The 24,292-nt window shown below is 36.9% G+C and overlaps 2 protein-coding genes across 2 annotated transcripts; both read left to right on the top strand.

The window, feature by feature from the left end:
- Positions 1-6,055: 6,055 nt before the first annotated feature.
- On the top strand, positions 6,056-7,379 carry LOC133702415 (glyoxylate/succinic semialdehyde reductase 2, chloroplastic-like). Its single transcript, XM_062126767.1, has 5 exons — positions 6,056-6,070; positions 6,142-6,212; positions 6,302-6,374; positions 6,947-7,051; positions 7,127-7,379. Exons 1-5 carry the CDS (start codon positions 6,062-6,064, stop codon positions 7,283-7,285), a joined length of 417 nt encoding a protein of 138 aa, XP_061982751.1. The 5' UTR covers positions 6,056-6,061; the 3' UTR covers positions 7,286-7,379.
- A 273-nt stretch (positions 7,380-7,652) lies between these two features.
- Positions 7,653-11,672, top strand: LOC133700902 (uncharacterized). The gene is made up of 8 exons (XM_062124632.1): positions 7,653-7,953; positions 8,118-8,210; positions 8,340-8,427; positions 8,538-8,599; positions 8,693-8,877; positions 8,969-9,149; positions 9,232-9,275; positions 9,369-11,672. The coding sequence occupies exons 1-8, from the start codon at positions 7,879-7,881 to the stop codon at positions 11,452-11,454; spliced, it is 2,814 nt and encodes a 937-aa protein (XP_061980616.1). The 5' UTR covers positions 7,653-7,878; the 3' UTR covers positions 11,455-11,672.
- Positions 11,673-24,292: the final 12,620 nt, after the last annotated feature.

The following is a 24,292-nucleotide window of genomic DNA, read 5'->3' as shown; positions in this document are numbered from 1 at the left end:
GAAGAAAAGTTGCCCATCTGACATGCATGTTATCCAAGTGCTTCTGGCTATTAATAAATTTCAGAGCTTGGTGATCAGTGTACAAAACAAACTCCCGCTGCACTAGATAGTGTTCCCAATGCTTCAAAGCTCGGACCACGGCGTAAAACTCTTGGTTATACGTACTCAGCTTCTGACGAGCCTCACTCAACTTCTCACTGAAGAAGGCTACTGGTCTTTTCTCCTGGGATAGCACAACCCCAATTCCCACGCCACTCGCATCACATTCAACTTCGAAAATCTTCTCAAAACTAGTTAGGGCCAATACTGGTGCGGTGCATAGCTTCTCCTTTATTAACGCAAAGCTCGTTTCTGCCTCTTCCCCCCACTGAAATTTGCCTTTCTTCATGCATTCAGTTATCGGTGCCATGATAGTACTGAAGTTCCGAATAAATCAGCGATAGAAAGTGGCTAATCCGTGGAAGCTCCGAACTTCACCCACGGTCTTTGGTGCAGGCCATTCTCTAATTGCTCGGACCTTCTCTTCATCCACATGAATCCCCTCTGAACTTACCACATAACCCAGAAACAACAAGCTATCCATCATAAAGCTGCACTTTTTCAGATTAAGGAATAACTAGTTCTCTTGTAGCACCGCCAACACATCCCGTAACTGCTCCACATGCTCATCCGCGGTTTTACTATAGATAAGGATATCGTCGAAATAAACGACAACAAATTTCCCCACAAAAGGCCTCAATACCTGATTCACCATGCGTATAAAAGTGCTGGGCGCGTTGGATAACCCAAACGGCATAACCAGCCACTCATATAACCCGTCTTTGCTTTTGAATGCTGTCTTCCACTCATCCTCTGGTCTGACCCGAATCTGGTGATATCCACTGCGGAGGTCAATTTTTGAGAATAACTTCGAGCCCTCAAACTGATCCAACATGTCATCTAGATGGGGAATTGGGAAGCGATACTTAACGGTTATCTTGTTGATAGCTCGACTATCTACACATATACGCCAACTCCCATCTTTCTTTGGCGTTAATAAAGCAGGAACCGTACACGGACTCATGCTTTCGCGGATAAAACCCTTCTGCAACAAGCCTTCAATTTTCTCCCTCAAGACCTCGTTCTCTTTCAGACTCATCCGAAAATAAGGTAGATTTGGCGAGCTAGCCCCTGGTATGAGGTCTATATGGTGCTGGACATCCCTCAAGGGCGGTATATTATTCGGCAACTCTTTCGAAGTGATATCCCTGAACTGATCTATCAATGGTTTCAGCCTGTCAGGGACTGTCACCGAAGCCTCAACTTCCCCTTCCACCACGAGGGCTTTCACTACGAGCGCATAGAACTCTGGCGCACCCTTGATGTCTGCCACAAACTTTGTATCCGAACTGGACACTGTAAAAAACGACTGCTTCCCCACTTTAGAAGCCTTACCGGACAGTGCCTTCCTTTTGTAAGGAGCCATAGCAATTTTATGTGACCCCCACATGAACAAATAAGTATTATCCCGACCCTTGTAGGTAATATCAACATCATACTGCCACGGCCGACCCAACAACACATGACTAGCATCCATATCAATCACATCGCAATCTACTTCATCTTTATATATTTTTCCAATGGAAATAAGAACACGACAGATTTCAGTTACCTTCACCGTGGGTCCTTTCTTGATCCAGCCGATAGTGTATGGAGTCGGATGCTTCTTGGTTGGTAGCTTTAGGTGTTCAACTAGGCCCCTTACAACGAAGTTCTCGCAACTCCCGTTATCCACAATTAAGTCGCATAATTTCTGGCTCACGGTGCAGTATGAGCGAAAGATGTTATTCCACTGTCCTGCATCCTCTTGCCTTGGAGTGTATAATATCCGCTGCACTACATAGTTGATTCGTTCTCCATCCTCCTCAGCGAACTCTACCCCCTCATAACAGTCATCCTCCCTTACATCATCTCCAGTAGCCTCTGGATCCCCTTCTTCCCCTTTAATCCAGTTAACAGGTCTGCGACGATCCGGGCAAGTGTTAGAGAGATGCCCAGGTTTTCGACAGCGATAACAGACTCCAGGTGCAGGTCTGGCGTAAGGGTTGGGATTCAAGTTCGTGTTCGTGTTCTGATTTGGATTTCTAGGTATATTTCTGTTGCCTTGGGCTGCTTGGCTGCTGCTGCTGCCTTTTTCTTTGTTCTGATTCACTACGCCTGCTTGGCTGCTGTTGCCACCCTTGTCTCTGGTATTAAACGAAGACTCTGGATTGTTTCGACGAAACCCTGAGACTTCTCCTCTTCGCTCCATCATTTCAGCCTTCAATGCCAGATTATGAGCTTCCTCCACAGTCCAAACCACCTGTAACCCAATCTTATCTCGCAGTGACGATTTCAATCCATTCATATACCTGGCTACGCGCTGCCCCTCTGTCTCGTTAAGATTGTTTCGCTCCAAGAGTCTAGAGAACTCTGCAGTATAATCAAACACAGATCTAGATCCTTGTGAGCAGTCTTGAAGTAATTGAAACAGATATTGTTCATAATCTGGTGGCAGAAACCTCCCTATCATCAGTTGCTTCATCCTACGCCAAGTCTTTACAAGCGCCTTTCCTTGTCGCTGCCGATTCTTCTGTAATTGATCCCACCATACTGTAGCCCCTCCCTTCAATCGGAAGGCTACAAACCTCACCATCTTTTCTTCTGGTATCTCCATCATCTCAAAGAATCACTTCACTTCGGTAACCCAATCAAGAAAATCTTCAATTCGCAGATTCCCATTGAAACTGGGCAGATCTGCTTTCAGGCGATAATCATCTTGCTCCCTCGGATGTCTCATAGGTGGAGGTAAACCGTATCCCATGTCATCTTCTTTGTCAGAATCATCCTCGCTGTCAAGTTGGATGTGAGGTGCTGGGTTGCGTCTTCTATCAACAGGTTGGCCTCTAGCAATTCCTTCGGCGTAAGCCCTGTTAACTGGTGGCCTGTTATTGGCATTGAGGTTAACCCCGACAGCAAGCATCTCGCGAATCTGCGCTACTTGTTGCCGCGTCTCCTCCACTGCCGCCCACAAGGCCTCTACTCTATGGTCTCCGCCAATAGAGTTTTCGTCTCTTGCTTCGTTATTCGCCATCGAGTTCGGCAAATCCGTGCTCTGATACCAATTGACGCAGCAGAAAACAGTAAATAAATACGACCAACGTCAATATTCCATAAATGATTTACAACGAAAGATTGACGCAGCAGAAAACAGTAAATGAATACGACCAACGTCAATATTCCGTAAATGATTTACAACGAGAGAAACTCTCAGAAAACTCAAGGTTTATTTATTCAAAAATCAATAGCTGCCCCGGTCAGAGGCCTTACAATGGTATTTAAAGCAAAACTCTAACCAAACCCATGATGGATAAGGAAACGACACAAAACATTAAATTTACCATAAATGGCAAATTTGAGATAAATGCAGAATATGAAAGGCCTATGAATCCTGAACAAACAGGAATTAACGAAAGTCAATTCAGACTCGGAAATCAAGAGTTATGGCTAAAACGAAACTTTCTAAAAATGGTAAAAATGACGATTTCGGGGCCGAAACGATGGAATTTGGCCAAAAACTGGTGGACATCAGGGGCACAGTCGCTGACTTCCTTCGCAAACGGCAAAATGCATTGACTCGGTGAGTTTCGCGGCATTTCGACTTCGACGCCTCGGCTACCGAAATTCAGTTGCCTTTGAATTTCGGGTGATCCCTCTTGAGCATGTATGCTTCTGCTACTTGTTCTACATCAATATTCAGGATAATTCTGAGAATTTTCTGGTCAACTTTTGATAATTAAATATCAGTTTACTTGTAAGTCTAACATTTATACCATAATATTGACCATTAATTCTCATGAATTAAAATTTTATTGGTTATAGAAATATTGGCTAAATCCTCATGGATTTAATAAATTGATTATTAAATTCAAAATGTATGCTAAAAAAATAAAACATATTATGTATTTTATTTTTTAAACAAGATGGGATTTTTGTATTTTTGAGAAAACTTGGTTGAATACAATTTAAAATAAAATTGTATTTTTGAAAGAAAGATTTTTGTTATGTAAAACTTGGCCCTTGTGTGTGTGTGTTTAGCCATCTATTTATAGGTGAAAATTTTCTTTAGCTTGAAGGCAAAACAAACCAAGATTAACCATTGAATTTCAAGAATAAATCTCAACCATTCATTTGATAACTTGGAGACAGGAAAGAAAAAAGAACCTTTGTACTAAGAGAATGATTGTAGACTATTTGATTAAAAAAGTGGGTTGCTTGGTGAGAGAGTTTTCAATTTTCAAATTGATCCTCTCCTTTCCACAATTATAATTAAATCCCTAAAAATTAAATGCAATTTTTTCTTTTTCTTTTATTTTAAATTCTTTGGAAAAGACGTACATATTTTTTTGGGTTTTTGTTGTTTTTTTTGCTATTTTTTGGTTTTTGTTTTCAAAAACAAAGTAAAAAATTAGATAATAACAAATGTCCTATCTTTACAATACTTATAGAGAAAAGACTTGTTAAGTACTTTGCATAGTAAGTTTGTAAAGACAAACAATTGTTTTTCCAAAACTAATCTTCTCAAAGCGTCTAGTTCAGTTTACTTGAAACTCTGTTTTCACAGCAATTCCCTTCAACCAAAACTACGATCAAACTATGTACATCTTGGTTGTTCTAAAATCTCAATTTGTCGACTCTCTTTAACCAAAATCAAATTTTTTGCCAAAAATTCAATCAACATGAGATCCCAACTCGGTGATCCCCTTTAACTAGAATAAAAATATAAAACAGCTCGACTAACTTGAAATCTCAATCTGGTGATTTCCTTTAACCAGAACCAATAGCTTGGTCAACTTGAGATCTCATTTGGAGATCGCTTTTAACTAAAACCAAAATATGAAACATCTTGGCTAACTTGATATTCTAATTTGACGATTCTTTTTAACCAAAACCAATAGCTCGGTTAACTTGAGATCCCATTTGGCGATCCCCTTTAACAAGAACAAAAAAGTTACCTTTAGCTCAGTTAACCTGAAATCTCAATCTAGAGACCGCTTTTAACCAAAACCTTAGTCTTTATCTCCAACTCGGTCAACTTGAGATCCCATCTGACGATCCCCTTTAACCGAATCAAAATGTTGCCTTCAACTCAGTTAACCTGAAATATCAAAATAGAGACTTTTTTAATTAGAACCTTGGTCTTTATCTTCAACTCAATCAACCTAAGATCTTATCTAGCAATCCCCTTTAACCAGAATCAAAATGTTGCCTTTAACTCAATTAACCTGAAATCTCAATCTACAGACCCTTTTAAACTAGAACCTTAGTCTTTCTCTTTAACTCGGTCAACCTAAAATCTAAATTTAGCGATTCCTTTTAACTAGAACCAATAGCTCGGTCAACCTGAGATCATAATCTGACAATTTTCTTTAACTAGAACCAAAATCTAAAAAACAATAGATAAACTGAAATCCTAATTTGGAGATTCCCTTTAACCAAAATGAAAATGTTTGCCTTCAGCTCGGTTAACCTGAAATCCTAATCTAAAAACCCCTTTAACTAGAACTTTGATTTTTATCTTTAGCTCGGTCAACTTGAAATCTCAATCTAGAGACCCCTTTAGCCAGAACTTTAGTCCTTTTCTTCAGCTCGGTCAACCTGAATCCCAATTTGATTATTCATTTTAACTAGAACCAATAGCTCAATCAACTTGAGATCCTCATCTAGCAATCCTCTTTAATTAGAACCAAAATGTTGCCTTCAGCTTAGTTAACCTGAAATCTTAATCTAGAGACGCCTCCAAAACCTTGGTATTTGTTTTGATCTCGGTCAATTTGAGATTTAATTTGGCGATTGTCTTTAACGAGAACTAAAATATTATCTTCAACTTAGTTAACATGAAATCTCAATTTAGAGACCCCTTTTAACCTGAACCTTGGTCTTTGTTTTTAGCTCGGTAAACCTGAGATCCCAATCTAGCAATTCTTTTTAACTATAACCAATAACTTGGTTAACCTAAGATTCCAGTATTTTATTAGATATCATGGGGAAGGTACTGTATCCTATTTTTCTCCTGGAAACTAATCACTTTATTGTTCACATGGATTTTTTGATAATATCCAGTCAAGATTTTACCTTGGGGAAGTCGGAAATGGGGCTGCAATGAAACTTATTGTCAACATGATCATGGGCAGGTTCTACCGAGTTCCTTTTGTCAATTGTTTTCTGTTTTGCTTCTGTGCTGGATTATATTGTGACACCTGGTGTTTTCAACAATTTGCAGTATGATGGCAACCTTTTCTAAAGGGTTGCTTCTCAGCGAGAAAGTAGGACTGGACCCAAATGTACTGGTTGAGGTATTTGTGAACAGAGAAAATCTTGTTAGATTATGTCGTGTCACTTGTCATCAAACCCCATGAAGATTAACTGAATTCATACTCTTGTTTGTTTTTTATTGGATTATTCTTGTTCTTTCTATCTCATTCGAACATGCACAATGATAATCATTGCTCTGCCGTTCTCTGGAAAATAAATGAAGAAACTCGTTGATTTTCAGTCTGTTTTATTTCTTCGTCTGCGTTTGTTTGTGTAAGAGAGAGAGAGAGATAGAGAGAGATAGAGAGAGAGGTTCTGAATGATGCTTAACTAAAATTCCTTGGTCAAGACGAATCAAGGTGTTGCACCCTTCTTGTTCAATAACAGCACTTAATGGAAGAGCACATCCAAAATGGACCTCATTTGTTAGGTGTTCTGGCTTGAAAAACTCTTAAAATTATAGCGTGCACTCTTTTTCCTTGTCTTTGTTGGTAAAACTAAAAGCCTCTAGTATATAGAATGATGTTATCTTTTTTATTTTATTTTATTTTGTTGTTTTTGAAGGCATCTATTGAAGCCTCGTAGGAATCTTCTTACATAGGTGAAATTGCAGGTAGTGTCTGAGGGTGCCATTAGTGCACCGATGTATTCGCTGAAAGGTCCATCAATGGTCAAATCTCTATACCCTACTGCTTTTCCCTTAAAGCATCAGCAGAAGGTTTGTAGATATTCTAAATTGCAGACACTATTTAAATCAACGCTGTCATCTCAAAAATGAAGTCAATGGTTTCAGGACATGAGACTTGCCCTGGGATTAGCAGAATCTGTTTCCCAACCCACTCCAATTGCAGCAGCTGCAAATGAACTATACAAGGTAGCAAAAAGTCACGGGCTTAGCGATAGTGATTTTTCAGCAGTGATTGAAGCACTGAAAGGAAAAGTGCAATCCTGAGCAAACTTGTGTGTTTTTTTCCTGGTTACGAAGGAGAGGCTTATACCTGAGATCTCGAGTTTTCTTGTATGTCATCATCACCAGCTTGTGGTCTTTTTTCTGTGTTAATACACTGCGCAGTCCCTAAACTAAACTATTGATAGTTTCTGAACAAGGAATTTACCATAATTAATAATTGATGGACAAATTCATTGCAATAAACCACAAGGAGTAATTTATAATCTACTCATTTTTTGAGGTAGAATTGATAAAAGAAACAAGATAAAAGAATCCTATCTATACTTTACTTGAAGTGGAAATCTATTCTAAACTCCAAAGTGACATGGTATTAATTTCATCCTGAAGCTGATCCTTCCTGGCTTTACTTGACAGTTAAACTTGAAATCGATTCCAATGGGCTGTATGCTCGAACCCCTTAACAGCATCAGAAAGATACCAAAGTCAAGACAACAAGAAACACATCACTTTCTCAACTTATAAATAACAACCTGTAAGCTCACATCGACATCTCCTTCCCTCATAAGAGAAAACTAAACTCACTTTCTCTCCTTTTCTAGGCTATTTTTATTTTCCCATCCCCCAAACATTCCCGTATGAGTAACTATAACATGAAGGTGTCATCGTCTCCCAAGGTCAGCAAACACGTGGAGTGTCTCAGACATCTTCAGGTTGGTGTATATATCTACTTTCTACAAGAAACATTGTGCTGTTTATGTTTTCATAAGCTTGTGTTATTTTATAGCCCAGTTTTCAACATTTTTGTTAAGTTTTATTACATGTATAGATGATCATGACATGCTTAATTACATACGCGAATTGATGTATTCTGCAGAGCCAACATGATGAGCTGGAAGCACAGTTTCTTGAGGAGAGAAAGGCATTAGAAGCTAAATACCACAAGCTTTATCAACCACTATACACTAAGGTATGTATTGTCTTTGCATTAATACTTCTGCATGTGTTACGTGAATGTTGAATCAGAGGTAGCATGCATTACAATTTTTGTTCCGTATTTATGTAATTAATTTAAGTTTTTGATGGGCTCTCGGCGCAGAGATATGAGATTGTGAATGGTCTAGAAGAAGTTGACGGGGTTATGTCTGCTGAATTAGATAGCATAAAAGAGGATCAAGCTACAGAAGGTACTAGCGTATATTTTTAACAGTATATCTTGTTTTTGGCAAACATACATGGAGTATTTGAAAGCAATGCCTTATATTGAACTTAAGAGTATAGTACTTCTTCAATGCAGAGAAAGGAGTGCCTGAATTCTGGCTCACTGCAATGAAAACTCATGAAGTACTAGCAGAGGAGGTATGCAAGGCGTGCTCACATATGCACACATATATTTCTTCCTTTTGGATTCATCACTGTGTAATGTGATTTATCAATTGATTCTTGCAATAGATTAAGGGACAAGATGAAGGAGTCCTAAAGTTCATAAAAGATATCAAGTGTTCGAGACTTCAAAATCCTGAGGGTTTCGAGCTGGAGTTTTACTTCAACCCTTGTCCTTACTTCAAAAATTCTGTCCTGACAAAGACTTACCACATAATTGATGAATCTGATCCTATTTTGAGTCAAGCAATTGGGTAGTTAATTATATTAATGTTGTTGTCCTGAGAGTTCTTAATCTCTTCCTTTCTAATTTTCCTTCTTATAATGTTTCATCTGATTTCTTAGGACGGAAATTGAATGGTTTCCTGGGAAATGCTTGACGAAGAAGGTGATTGTGAAGAAGAAACCAAGAATGGGGTCAAAGATTGCAAAAATCATCACAACAATTGAGAACTGTGAAAGTTTCTTCACATTCTTTAATCCTCCTCATATCCCTGAGAATGAGCATGGTCTTGATGATGATGCTGTACGTTCTGCTTCGTTATGTACAAGGAAAGCAATGTAATTGTTGATATGTTAACTGATGTCATGGTCTCTTGTGTTCACAGAATGATGAACTTCAGGACCGGATAGAACAGGACTACAATGTAGGGTAAGTCTCATATTCTTTCTGTGAACTTCATTGGGTCTATTCTGTGCATCTCTCTCCTTTTCTTTGATTTGGACATGTGTTTGTTGATGGTAGTATTATTATTCGGGACAAAATCATTCCACATGCCATGTCATGGTTTACTAGAGAGGTTATCGAGGATGTTGAGTTGGAAGGTATAGATTATGATGGTGATGGTGATGGTGATGGTGATAAGGCTGAGGCCGAGGCTGAGCGAGAAGAGAAAACAAAACAAGGTGTGAAGGACATCAAAGAGGACCATGATGAGGATGAGGATGAGGATGAGGAAAATGAAAGAAAATGGGGCCTGAAGAAGGATGATGATGAGGATGAGGCTGAAGCTAAGAAGAATAATGATAGGGATGAGGAGGACAATGAAAGCGACAAGAAGGCTGAGCAAGAAGAGAAAATAAAACAAGGTGTGAAGGAGATCAAAGAGGACCATGATGAGGATGAGGAAGAGGAAAATGAAAGAAAATGTAGCCTGAAGAAGGATGATGATGATGATGATGATGAGGTTGAAGATGAGGAGAATAATGATACGGATGAGGAGGACAATGAAAACGACAAGAAGGCTGAGCAAGAAGAGAAAATAAAACAAGGAGTGAAGAAGGACATCAAAAAGGACCATGATGAGGATGTGGATGAGAAAAATGAAAGAAAATGGGGTCTGAAGAAGGATGATGAGGATGAGGACGGGGAGGCTGGAGATGAGGAGAATGATGATGTGGATGAGGAGGACAATGAAAGCGACAAGGAGGTTGAGCAAGAAGAGAAAAGAAAACAAGGTGTGAAGAAGGACATCAATGAACACCATGATGAGGATGTGGATGAGAAAAATGAAAGAAAATGGGGTCTGAAGAAGGATGACGAGGATGAGGACGGGGAGGCTGGAGATGAGGAGAATGATGATGTGGATGAGGAGGACAATGAAAGCGACAAGGAGGTTGAGCAAGAAGAGAAAAGAAAACAAGGTGTGAAGAAGGACATCAATGAACACCATGATGAGGATGTGGATGAGAAAAATGAAAGAAAATGGGGTCTGAAGAAGGATGACGAGGATGAGGACGGGGAGGCTGGAGATGAGGAGAATGATGATGTGGATGAGGAGGACAATGAAAGCGACAAGGAGGTTAAGCAAGAAGAGAAAAGAAAACAAGGTGTGAAGAAGGACATCAATGAACACCATGATAAGGATGAAGAAAAGGAAAGAAAATGGGGCAAGAAGAAGGATGATGATGAGGATGAGGAGAATGATGATGGGGATGAGGACAACAATGAAAGCAACAAGGAGGCTGAGCAGGAAGAGAAAAGCAAACAAGGTGTGAAGAAGGACATCAAAGAGGACCATGATGGGGATGAGGATGAGGAAAAGAAAAGAAAATGGGGCCTAAAGAAGTTTGATGATGATGATGAGGATGAGGATGAAGATGAAGATGAGGAGAATGATGATTGGGATGAGGATGACAATGATGATGATGAGGATGAGGATAAAGATGAGGAGAATGATGATTGGGATGAGGATGATGATGATGATGATGATGATGATGGTGATGAGGATGAAGATGAGGAGAATGATGATTGGGATGAGGAGGACAATGATGAAGATAATGATTATGGGGATGAAGAGAAGAATGAAAACGACAAGGAGGTTGAGCAAGAAGAGAAAAGAAAACAAGGTGTGAAGAAGGACATCAATGAAGACCATGATGAGGATGGGGATGAGGATGAAGAAAAGGAAAGAAAATGGGGTCAGAAGAAGGATGATGTTGAGGATGAGGAGAATGATGATTGGGATGAGGACAACAATGAAAGCAATAAGGATGCTGAGCACGAAGAGAAAAGAAAACAAGGTGTGAAGAAGGACATCAAAGAGGACCATCATGGGGATGGGGATGAGGAAAGGAAAAGAAAATGGGGCCTGAAGAAGTTTGATGATGATGATGAGGATGAAGATGAGGAGAATGATGATTGGGATGAGGAGGACGATGATGATGAGGATGAAGATGAGGAGAATGATGATTGGGATGAGGAGGACAAAGATGTGGAGAATGATTATGGGGATGAGGAGGACGATGATGATGAAGGTGAGGAGAATGATTACGAGGATGAGGAGGAGGACAACGACGAGGTGTTGCGATGTCGTGGTTGCACAATTTAATTATCCTATCTTAAATAAACAAGATAGTATAGAATAAGTAAGGGGTCGATCCCATGAGGAAGGTTTAATTCAAATTTTTATGTTGTAAGATATACAATTGGGGGGGTTGTGAAGTTATCTAATGGTATGCTATAGTAAACAGAAAGAAACAATTAATGCTAAGTCAAAGAAAACAGAAATTTATCAAGAAAAACAAACCTTGATCGCAAGTTGGTCAATCAATTTTTCATCAGTAGCAGCAGAGATTATGATTTATCGTGCTGAAGATGTTAGAAATTCCTGTTCCACAACATGATAAAAAAAAGACAACAACTTATCATAAAAACCATTAACATTTAATAGACCTATGGGTTTATAGTGAATGTGCAGTTGGGCCCAAGAGGAAATATGAAAGATCTCTTCCAATGTGCCCAAACCACTTGGTAAAGCAATGAAGGCATCAACATGGTTAAACATTGCATTCAGTCGATCAGACATTGTGGGAACCTGTAATTCCTCTCCAATTATTTTGCCAATGATGTCCCCTTTTGCTAAAGCTTTGGGGACGACCCCCAAAACCTGACTACCTTCTAAAAATGCAGCTATTGACACCCCCTATTAACCCAAGGCTGCCACCTCCATACACTAAATGAATCTTTCTCTCAGCTAGTACCTGACTAAAATGATTTGCTGATTCTAAAAACTCTTTTTCTTTCTCAAGACTGGATCCACTAAAAACACAAATATTTCTTATATGATGACTTAAGGAACCTGCCATTTCTGCACACTTCTATGTTTGTTGAATGTATGGGTTGAGTAGAAATGAAGGGAAGGAAGAGAAGATTTTATAGATGACAAATTAAAAATGCAATCATACCACCTATATATAGGCCAACTGGAATCTCACTCTCTCTCTCTCTCTCTCTTTATTTATTTATTTATTTTGAAAAAGCATATGTATGTACAGGTAGTTGTGAATGTGGCTCACATCTTCCCTTGGTTTTACATCCAAAAACAGCTTAAACACCCTCTATGGGTCGGGGATAGGCTTCCCATCCAATTTTCTTAAAAACTGGCAAACAGAGTCTTTTTTAGTCAAATTCCCAAGACTATGTCGAGCATGTTCTTTATGGAATTGTGGCCATAAATCATGAATTGCAAGATGCACATCTCCACTAGGATGCGTCTCAAGAGTCAATAGAAGATTATCTAAAGACCCCTTACTCAGGCTATCCTTAATGAATTATATTTTATCTTCACGGTTTACAGATATCATTCCTAAAGAATGACATGCTGCATTACAAGTCCATCTGGCACATCTGTGACAGACTTTCAGTCGTTTTGCATGATGTTTCTTTGCAAAAGTGCTTTTACCTATTCCAAGCATGTATGAAATGAAAGAATTGGAGGAGTCATCTGATAATCAGACCTTTGCTTCAATTAGCCAGTGAACATCTTCAGGAATTGCATGATTCATTAACAACTTGAATCTTGCACATCTAGCATTGTAAATTTTTATAATTGCATTCTGAGGCAGAACGGGAAAATACTTTTTCAATTTTTCAAGAGTGGAGTCCATTTTCAAATGAGAATTAGAGAAGAGATTCAAAGAAGGGAGAAAGAGCAAAGAATTGCAAAAGTATATACACACATATCAGTTATTATGGGAAACTAAAAGAACCGACTTAAGAGTCACGGAGTACAGTTATCCGCCATTTGACCGGGGTGAGAGAGACTAGCAACACAAAATTCACACCAAAACGAAACACAAAACAATGTGAGAAAAAGAATCAATCTTTATATATAGGATCACTCAATTCAATAGAGTCATTTTCAACTGAAAAATTATCAAAGTAAACTTTTAAACGATATCCATTTACCTTAAAAACGTTGTCATTCTTTGGATTCTCGATATCACAGGCTCCATATGGATACACATGCTTCATAATAAAAGGACCGCTCCATCTTGATCTTAGTTTCCCAGAAAATAAATGGAGTCGAGAATTATAAAGCAAGACTTTTTTACCAATATTGAATGTTTTTCTCAATATTTTCTTGTTATGAAACTCTTTGATTCTTGCTTTTATGAATTCTTGAATTTTCATATGCATCATTTCTTATTTCCTCAAGCTCATTTATTTGTAATTTTCGCAACTAACTAGCATCATCAAAGTTTGAATTGAAAGCTTTAATAGCCCAATAAGCTTTATGTTCAAGTTCTACAGGCAAGTGACAAGGTTTTCCATAGACTAGTCTATAAGGTGACATACCTAATGATGTTTTATAAGCAGTTCGATAAGCCCAAAGTGCATCATTAAGTCTGAAAGACTAATCTTTCTGATTAGGGTTCACTGTTTTCTCCAAGATTTGTTTGATCTTCCTATTAGCAAGTTCTACCTGTCCATTCATCTGAGGGTGATAAAGGGTGACAACTTTGTGTGTGATTCCATATTTCTTCATTAAAGACTCAAATGGTTTGTTGCATAAATGTGTTCTACCATCACTTATCATGGCTCGAGGGGTTCTAAATCGACTCAAAATATTTTCTTTTAAAAACTTTATCATTGTTTTGTGATCATTGTTTCGACTTGGAATTGCCTTTATCCATTTTGAAACATAATCTACTACGACTAATATGTACAAGAAACCAAATGATGGAGAAAATGGACCCATGAAATCTATACCCCAACAATCAAAGATTTCAATGACAAGAATATGATTTAAATGCATCATGTGACGTTTTGAAATAGATCCCCAACTTTTGACAATTTTCACAAGTCTTGCAGAATGCATGTGAGTCCTTGAACATGGTGAGCCAGTAAAATTCACTTTGTAAGATTTTTGCAGTTGTCTTTCTTGATGAGAAATGACCCCCACATGCCTCAGAATAACAAAATTTAATGACACTACTTACCTCATTGTCAGGAATGCATCTTCAAAATATTTGATCAGGACAATATTTGAATAAATAAGGGTCATCCCAATAAAAATTCTTCACTTCATTCAAGAGCTTTCTTTTGTCTTGGGTACTCCAATGAGCTAGCAATTGTCCAGAAACAAGAAAATTAACAATATTAGCAAACCAAGGCATTGTAGAGACAGAAAATAAAGATTGATCAGGAAAGTAGTCATCGATTGGTGTGATGTCAGATCTTGAATCTGTTGTCAATCTTGACAAATGATCTGCGACAACATTTTTGGTGCCTTTCTTGTCTTTTATTGTGATATCAAATTCTTGAAGTAACAAAATCCATCGCACCAATCTAGCCTTAGAATCCTTCTTAAAAAAAAGATATTTCAATGCTGCATGATCACTAAAAACAACAACATGTGAGTCAACAAGATAAGACCTGAATTTTTCACATGCAAATACTACTGCAACTAATTCTTTTTCAGTGGTGATGTAATTCATTTGTGCATTATTTAAAGTTTTACTTGCATAGTAAATTACATAAGGTTTCCTATCTTTTCTTTGTCTCAAGACAGCACCCACGACATAATCACTAGCGTCACACATTATTTCAAAAGGTAATGACCAATCAGGAGGTTGAATGATAGGAGCAGAAGTAAGCAAGCTTTTAAGTTTAACAAAGGCTTTTTCACATTGTTCAGTCCATTCAAAACATTTTTCTTTGTTAAAAGGTTACACAATGGTTTAGATATTACACTAAAATCTTTGATGAACCTTCTGTAAAAACCAGCATGTCCTAAGAATGATGTAACATCTTTAATAGATTTTGGTGTTAGCAATTAACTCGATTTTAGATTTGTCAACCTCAATTCCTTTTGATGAAACAATGTGACCAAGTACAATGCCGTTTGTTACCATAAAATGACATTTTTCTCAATTCAGTATAAGATTCTTCTCTTCACACCTGTTTAAAACCTTTTCCAAGTTAGTTAAACAATCATCAAATGAATCACCAAAAACAGAAAAATCATCCATAAAAATCTCAAGAAAATATTCAACCATATCACTGAATATGCTAAGCATGGATCTTTGAAACGTGGCTGGTGCATTACATAATCCAAAAGGCATTCTTCGATATGCAAAAGTACCAAATGAAAGTAGTCTTCTCTTGATCTTCCAATGCAATTTCAATTTGGTTGTAACCTGAATAGCCATATAGGAAACAATAAAATTCATGACCTGCAACTCTTTCTAGGATTTGATCTATAAATGGTAAAGGAAAATGATCTTTTCTAGTCATTGAATTAAGTTTCCTATAGTCAATGCACATGCGCCAACCAGTAATAGTCCTAGTTGGAATTAACTCATTTTTCTCATTTGTTATCACAATGACTCCAGACTTCTTGGATACAACTTGGGTAGGACTTACCCATTTGCTGTCAGAAATAGGATAAATGTTTCCATTATCTAGAAGCTTAATGACTTCATTTTTCACTACTTCTTTCATATTAGAATTAAGCCTTCGTTGCATTTCTCTAGAGGGTTTAGCATCTTCCTCCAAATAAATCATGTGTGTGCAAATCAAAGGACTAATTCCTTTTATGTCAGTTATGGTCCATCCTAATGTATTTTTGTGCATTTTCAGAGTTTGTAATAACTTACCTTCTTGATGTGCTTTAAGTTTTGAAGAGATTATTATCAAAAAAGTTTTATTTTCTCTCAAAATGAGTATTTGAGATTGAATGGTAACGGCTTCAAATCAGGTTTTGGTGGTTGAACACTTGAAGGTATGGACTCAATTAATTATGGTGGCAATTCTTTAATTTTTGGTCCCCAACTATTTGCCTTTGATTCTTCCTGAAAATAAACCATTTGCACATCGTCAGATTCATCAATCTCAATTTCACTGGAAGTGGTTTGAAATTGATCATGAACTAATTTTTCAATAAAGTCCACCTTCTGTAAATCATTATCATCTCCAGGTTGCTTGCAAATGTTGAAAATATTCATCTCCAATTTCAAGTTTCCAAATGATAGCTTTATCAGTCCATTCCTACAATTAATCAATGCAATAGAAGTTGCAAGAAATGGACGTCCTCAAATGATAAGAATTGAATTACATGCTTCAACAGGTTGTGTATCCAAGACAACAAAATCGATAGGGTAAATGAATATATCAACTTGTACTAACACATCCTCAACTATTCCTCAAGGCACTTTTATAGATCTATCAGCAAGTAAAAGAGTTACAAAAGTTGGTTTTAACTCACCTAGATTGAGACTTTGAAAAATTAAATATGGAAGTAAATTCACACTAGCTTCAAGATCAAGTAAAGCTCTTTCAATTTTATGTTCTCCAATAAAGCAAGAAATTATAGGACAACTAGGGTCTTTATATTTCAAAGCATTATTATTCTGAAGAATAACACTTACTTGTTCGGTTAAAAATGCTTTCTTTTTCACATTCAGTTTTCTCTTCACAATGCATAGATCTTTTAAAAATTTAGCATAGGAAGGTACCTATTTAATAGCATCCAGCAAAGGTATATTGATCCTTACCTGTTTGAAAGTTTCAAAGATTTCAGAGTTGTGATTGACTTTCCTTTGTTTGGTCATGGCATGAGGAAATGGAAGTGTTGGCGGAGAATCAGTCTTTTTGTTGCAATGTTCAGATTTAACCCCTTCCTTACCCTCAGAGATTGACTCGTCATCTTTCTCACAAGGTTCAAGAGTGGGTTTTTCAATAACCTTACCACTACGAAGAGTAGTGACTGATTTGACTTGATCCATGTGTTGGCTTCCAAAACTACTTGCATTTGCATTGTATTGCCCCCCTGGGATTTTGCTGTGGTTGAGATGGAAACTTACCTTTCTCTTGAAAATTGAGAGCAGATGTGAACTTTGCAAGAGTATCTTTAAGATCTGCCATGGTTTGAGCATTTTGAGTGTTGATTGTCTCCTGCTTTTCAATGAATGCATGCAATGTTTCCTCAAGATTTCTTCTAGGAGGTGGAGCATAAGGAGGTGCATATCCATGAGAATTTTAGGAAGTGTGGTGTGCTTAAAACGGTGGCTGTGAAGTTTGTGCATTATTGTTACCACTCTTCCAACTGAAATTTAGGTGATTTCTCCAACCAGGATTGTATGTTTGCGAGTATGGGTTATGATTGGGCCTTTGAAAATTGTTTAAAGCATGGCTTGTTTATAGAGGCATTCCTTGAAAGAAGGCAAAGTTGGACAGTCATTGGTTGCATGTTCATTTGTTTCACAAATTTGACATACAATGTCTTGAACAGATTTTAATTGACCACTCTTTTTACATTCAATTGCCTCGACTTTTCTAGCTAAAGATGCAAATTTAGCTTGGAGGTCATGATCTTCCCTAAGGTTGTACATACTAGATGTATGAGGTTGAGTTTTACTTGGTGCCTCATAAGTGCCCATGGTGTCCCAATTTTGAGTATTTTCAGCTAGCAAATCTAGGTACTCCATTGCTACATCAGATTCTTTATTTTTAAAAGTTGCATTGCACATCAATTCTACCATTTGTCTATCTTTAGGTGTTAACCCTTCATAAAATTGTGAAACCAATCTCCATGTTTCAAAACCATGATGAGGGCATGTATTAAGCAAGTCTCGATACCTATCCCAACATTAGTAAAATGTTTCACCTGGTTTTTAAGTGAAAGTGGTGATTTGTCTTTTGAAAGAGTTTGTTCTATGAGATGGAAAAAACTTCTTTAAAAATTATTGTTGCATTTCATCCCAAGCATGAATAGATCCTGACCTAAGATTTTGTAGCCATGTTTTAGCTTTATCTTTTAATGAAAAGGGAAAAAGCTTTAATCTAATGGTACTAATGCTACAATTTAAGTCATTATAGGTGTTACAAACTTCTTCAAATTCTCTCAAATACAAGTATGGATTTTCTAAATCTAAGCCATGAAAAAAAAGGTAAATGTTGAATAATGCTTGGCTTAAAATTAAAATGAGATACACCAAGAGGAAAAACTATGCATAAGGGTGCACTTATTCTTGTGGGATTCATGTGGTCTCTTAGTGTTCTAACACGGTTATTCTCATTATTCTCATTATGAAGCGACTAGTTATCTTCTTCGACCATATTTTCTGAAAATGATGAAGATACCCTACAAAGTTTACCATTTAATGTACATGAACAAACTCTCATGCACGTGTAGGAAGAGAATAAAAAGAAGAAGAAAGCAAAACAAAAGGAAACAAAATTAGATACATGAAAAGTGAAAAATGAAAATAAAATAAATATTATAATTTGTACAAGAATTTACCTCCCCGACAACGGTGCCAAAAACTTGACACGACCAAAAGATTGATGTCTTCTCCCAAGTGTAGGAGTATTGAAGTAATAAATAACCTGGCAAGACCGGGGTTGAACCACAGAGAGGTTAACTATATAAACTATAGTTAATAACAACAACAACAACAACAATAATAAGTTAAAAAGGACTTTGAGATGTAAAATTAATGTGAGGATTAAACACTAATAAAAATAAATGTCAAGGTTAGAGGATCCACTAATGGTATTTCAAATAAGTATAGTATAAACTTTTTTTATTACTCAACTGGAAACCACACACAAAGGAGGTTCCAATCGGATTATTTGTCATTAATAGCTCATTATAAATTGTTAACATGATCATATTAATTATCTTATTTAAGTAACACCAAACTTTTAAATATTGTCAGAAATTCATGATGCTAACTTAAGTTAACAACAAATCAAGTTCCTTTCATAGCACAGGTGTAGGTTATACCATATGGTTGAGTTATGAAAGTGCCAAGCATTTGTTGTACCAAGTGTTATACAATTCAAATCTAGATTAACCATTTAACAAGCAAGGTATTAAGAGTTAATAAGATAAAAATGATAAGACATATTAATAGCAAGTTGTTTAGGATATAAGCATTGAAGTCCATATTGAGTTTATATTATACTTATTCTTACACCATTAGTGTAACCTTTTCACCTTGACATAATAAACTTAGCTAAACATAATGAAGAAGAGAAACATAAATAAACAAGATAGGAACATAAATAAGATACAAGTTCACTAAGTAAAGGAAAGGAAATGAAAAGCATAAATATGATATTAATGAAAGCAAAATTTAAGCATTACAAAATTATAGAGAGAGAGAGAGAGAGAGCAAGAGGAAGATCTTGATCTGAACAACCCAGCCCCTAAATGCATGGAAAATGCCTCCTTTTATAGGTCAAAATTTGGAACTATTGATTTGATGACAATCCTTATCTTCTTGTCTGAACATAACGTCATTGCTAACGTCAGAATTCGAACAAACTTGAATCGTGAAAGTTCTAGGAAATTATCTCAGCTTTCCAGGAAAAACAATTGAGGTCATTTGGACTTCTAGAACTCAAGATATGGGCTGAACACTGAACAGTATCTAGGCTACAGGACAGATTCAGACTTCTTCGTTGTTGCTACAATTTGGACTTGAAAACAGCCTTTTTAAATCTTGAACTCCCATGAAATTTTTAGGCCTATGTCTTAGCTTTCCATCCATATAAAGTAAACCTAAATCCAAGATCTATAGCTCCAAAGATGACCCAATGACCGAACAGTGTTCCAGTTTAGACTGAACCATCATCTCTTTTCGAAGTTTGGCCCTCTCTTTGTCCTTTCAATTTCAGTACTTACTCATCAATCAATCCTTTCATTTATATGATAGGCCTGCATTTAAGATGAACATTTACCATAAATTAAAGGTATTTTATGGTATTAGACATGTTATTATAAGACATGCTTTAGTTAAGGAGTTATTGATACTTCATGTGCAAAATGATGATATAAAACCTTGATAAAAATGTACTTTTAAGTACTAATCACCACCCACTCATTCATTACTAGGAAAATTATCACCAAAGTGGAAAAAGAAGTAGAAGTTATAGAAAAGGGGTTCGTAATTGGAACTCCGATAAGGAACATGGTTGAAATAAATAATGTGTATGTGGGAGTGGGGGTTAGTCTAACTGGGTATGAAACATAAGTAAACTTGATTCCCTTGAAATTGCATGATTTCGACATAATCCTAAACATGGATTGACTGAGTAAATACAAGGCCCTAATAGATTGTTATACTAAAACTGTTACATTCCAAACACTTAAGGGTAAGAGGATGGTTTTCGAAGAGAGGATTCCCAAACCGATCGCCTTAATATCAGTTGTAACAGCTTAGAAACTTTTGAGAAAAGGATGCATGGGACACCTCGCATACATCTTAAACTCATATGGTGGTGGTCCATAACTAAAGGATTTTCCTATGGTGAAGGAATTCCTAGATGTATTTCCTGAAGAACTATCAGGACTACCCCCAAAGCGAGAGGTAGAAGTGTCTATAAACATTTTCCCTAAAGTCTCAACCATAGCATAACAATCGTGTCAGATGGCTCCAGCAGAATTGAATGAGCTAAAGACTCAACTACAAGAGTTGCTAGACAAGGGGTTTATACGACCCAGTAATTCTCCTTGGGTAGCATTGGTTCTATCGTAAAAAGAAAAGATAGAACCCATAGACTTTATATTGACTACCGCCAGCTGAACAAAATAATGATAAAAAATAAGTGCCCATTATTGCGGATAGATGATATATTTGATCAACTAAAAGGAGCGAGAGCATTTTTTAAAAATAGATTTAAGGTCAGGATACTATCAGATGAAGATTAAAGAGGCAGATGTACCAAATACTGCATTCAGGACCCATTACGGACACTATGAATTTTTGGTGCTACCGTTCGGGTTAACAAATGCCCCAGCTCTCTTCATAGACTTAATGAATTGGGTTTTCCAACCATACCTTGATAAATTTATGGTGGTATGCATTGATGATGTACTAGTTTACTTAAACTCCTTCGAGGAGCATGAGGGACACTTAAGGCAGGCCTTACAGACCTTGAGAAAACATCACCTGTATGCAAAACTAAGTAAATATGAATTTTGGAAAGGGTGGTGTTTCTAGGACATGTCATTTCGACCGAAGGTGTTTTTGTAGACCCTTAGAAAGTCGAAGTAGTCTTGAAATGGGAAAGACTGACTTCGGTCACCGAAATACATAGTTTCCTAGGACTTGCAGGATACTACTAAAGATTTATTGAGGGGTTTTCCCTGATTACAACCCCTTTAACCTAGGTAACTAGGAAGAATAAGAAGTGGGTATGGTCGGAAGATTGTGAGGAAAGCTTCCAAGAATTGAAGATGAGGCTCACCACCACTCTAGTGTTAACACTTCCCTCAGGAACTGAAGGTTTTGTAGTTTATAATGATGTCTCGGGGAAGGGATTGGGGTGTGTCTTAATGCAACATGGGAAGGTGATCGTCTATGCATCGAGATAGTTAAAGACCTATGAGGTGAACTACCCGGTGCACGATCTGGAGTTGGCCGCTATAGTATTTGCTTTGAGGATATGGAGATAATATTTTGTAGTTCATAATGATGTCTCGAGGAAGGGATTAGGGTATATCTTAATGCAACATGGGAAAGTGATCGCCTATACATCGAGATAGTTAAAGACCCATGAGATGAACTACCTGTAGTATTTGCTCTAAGGATATGGAGACACTATTTGTATGGGTCTCAAACCCAAATATTTACTGATCATAAAAGTCTGAAGTATCTGATGTCGCAAAAAGAGTTGAATATGCGACAAAGAAGGTGGATAAAACTCATTAAGGATTATGACTGCACCATAAAATACCACCCGAGGAAGGCAAACGTGGTGGCAGATGCTCTCAATCGCAAAAATAAAATCGCCTTGAGTAAGCCAATAGTGTGGAAGGAACGATAATTGACGGAATTGAAAGAGATGAGTGCAAAATTGAGCATTAATTCAGGAGGTGAATTATTAGCCCAACTGTTGGTACAATTAACGTATCGGGAACAGATACTACAAACCCAATTCTGGGTAGCAAATGATGGGACAATGGTTGTACGTGCCTAATGACGAGACAGTCAAATGGATGGTTTTACAAGAGGCACATGAGTCCAAGTTCTCCATACATCCTGGTAGCACTAAGATGTATCGGGACCTGAAACACCTCTATTGGTGGTCTAATATGATGATGCAATCATATTATTCGATACTCTTACCCATGTTTACCTAGTGTTTTACCTATGTTTTTTATATAAAATGCCTTGATATTCTTTATTTTATGTTTTGAAGGCACTTTTGGATGAAAGATTCAAAAATAAGTAAATTGTAGACATTCCCCGACAAGCAATTATATGTGTTACATTCCTCTACAAGACCATGGTATACTAATTTGGTGAACTATTTAGACACCAAAAAATTCCCCATGTTTGTCTAAATCCCAAAAAGACAACTTACGAGTTGATGCTAAATATTATTTTTGGGACACATTATCTATGGAAATTTTGTGCGGATCAAGTAGTTAGGAGATGTGTACCACAAGGTGAATTTCATTCCATTTTCACTTTTTGTCATTCTCATTCTTGTGGTGGGCATTTTAGATAAAAAAGAACAACCCATGAGGTACTTGAAAGTGGTCTTTATTGGCTTTCTATTTTTAAAGATGCATATTACTTTTGAAAATCATGTGAAAAATGCCAAAGAACAAGTAATATCATTCATAAAAATCAAATGCCTTTAACGAATATTCTTGTAAGTGAAATTTTTTATGTTTGGGGTATTGATTTTATAGGTCCATTTGCTTCTTCTTTCGGTAATCTTTATATCTTTCTTGTTGTTGATTCTATATCTAAATGGAGAAAGGTGAAAGCCACACGAACTAATGATGCTAAAGTTGTTTTAGATTTTGTCAGGACTCACATATTTAACAGGTTTGGAATCCCCAAAGCTATCATTAGCGATCATGGCACTCATTTCTGCAATCGTTCAATGGAAGCATTCTTACGTAAATATCATGTGACTCATTGGACTTCCATAGCTTACCATCCTCAAACGAATGGCCAAGCTGAAATTTCAAATCAATAAATCAAGTCGATTTTGGAGAAAACAGTGCAACCTAACCAATAAGATTAGAGTCTGTGACTTGGCGATGCATTTTGGGCTTATCGAACTGTTTATAAATCATCATTTATAAGAATGTCACCTTATAGGATGATTTATGGAAAAGCATGTCATTTACCAGTGGAGCTTGAGCACAAAGCTTTTTGGGCCATTAAACAATGTAACTTGAAATATGATGTTATTGGGATTGCAAGAGTTGGAAGAGATACAAAATGATGTCTATGAGAATGCAAGGATTTACAAAGAAAAGACCAAGAGTCTTGATGACCGAATGATTACAAGAAAGGAGTTTCATGTTGGAGACAAAGTCATTCTCTATCATTGAAACTTTTTTTTAGAAAGTTGCACTCTCGTTGGATTGGACCCTTTGTTGTTTCTAATGTTTTTTCTTATGGTGCAGTTGAAATTACAAGTTTAGAAACAAAGAAAGTGCTCAAGGTTAATGGGCATCAATGAAAAACTTTCTATGAAGATTAGATGGCAGAACACACCACTTCCATATTAATCTAAATATTTTTAAGGTTTATTTATTGTTTTAATTAATATTTGGGATAATTATATTTTAGTTTTTGAAATTTTATTTCTGTTAGGCTTGTTTTGGCCTAAAATCAATGTTTAGGTTTATTTTAGGCATTAGGCTTGTGCTTAGCTGAGTTTTCATTAAGACCTATTGGTTTGCAACCCAATATAGGACCATTATAGTTATTATCTTAGAACTATATCATGTTTTGTTTTGCTGCAAATTTGGAGAGCCTTTGGACATTAATAAAATTTAGATTTGCTTGAACAAACTTTTTTTTAAATCTGACTTATCAAGGTATAGTTGACCTTATAGGTCATTCGCAATCACCCAATACCTCTAGTTCTTAGTTACAAGTTAACTCCATGTCAAAGTTCAACCAAAC

The sequence above is a fragment of the Populus nigra genome, chromosome 8 (genome assembly GCF_951802175.1).
Source record: "Populus nigra chromosome 8, ddPopNigr1.1, whole genome shotgun sequence".
NCBI lineage: Eukaryota > Viridiplantae > Streptophyta > Magnoliopsida > Malpighiales > Salicaceae > Populus > Populus nigra.
This window is presented reverse-complemented; position numbering and strand designations above follow the sequence as displayed.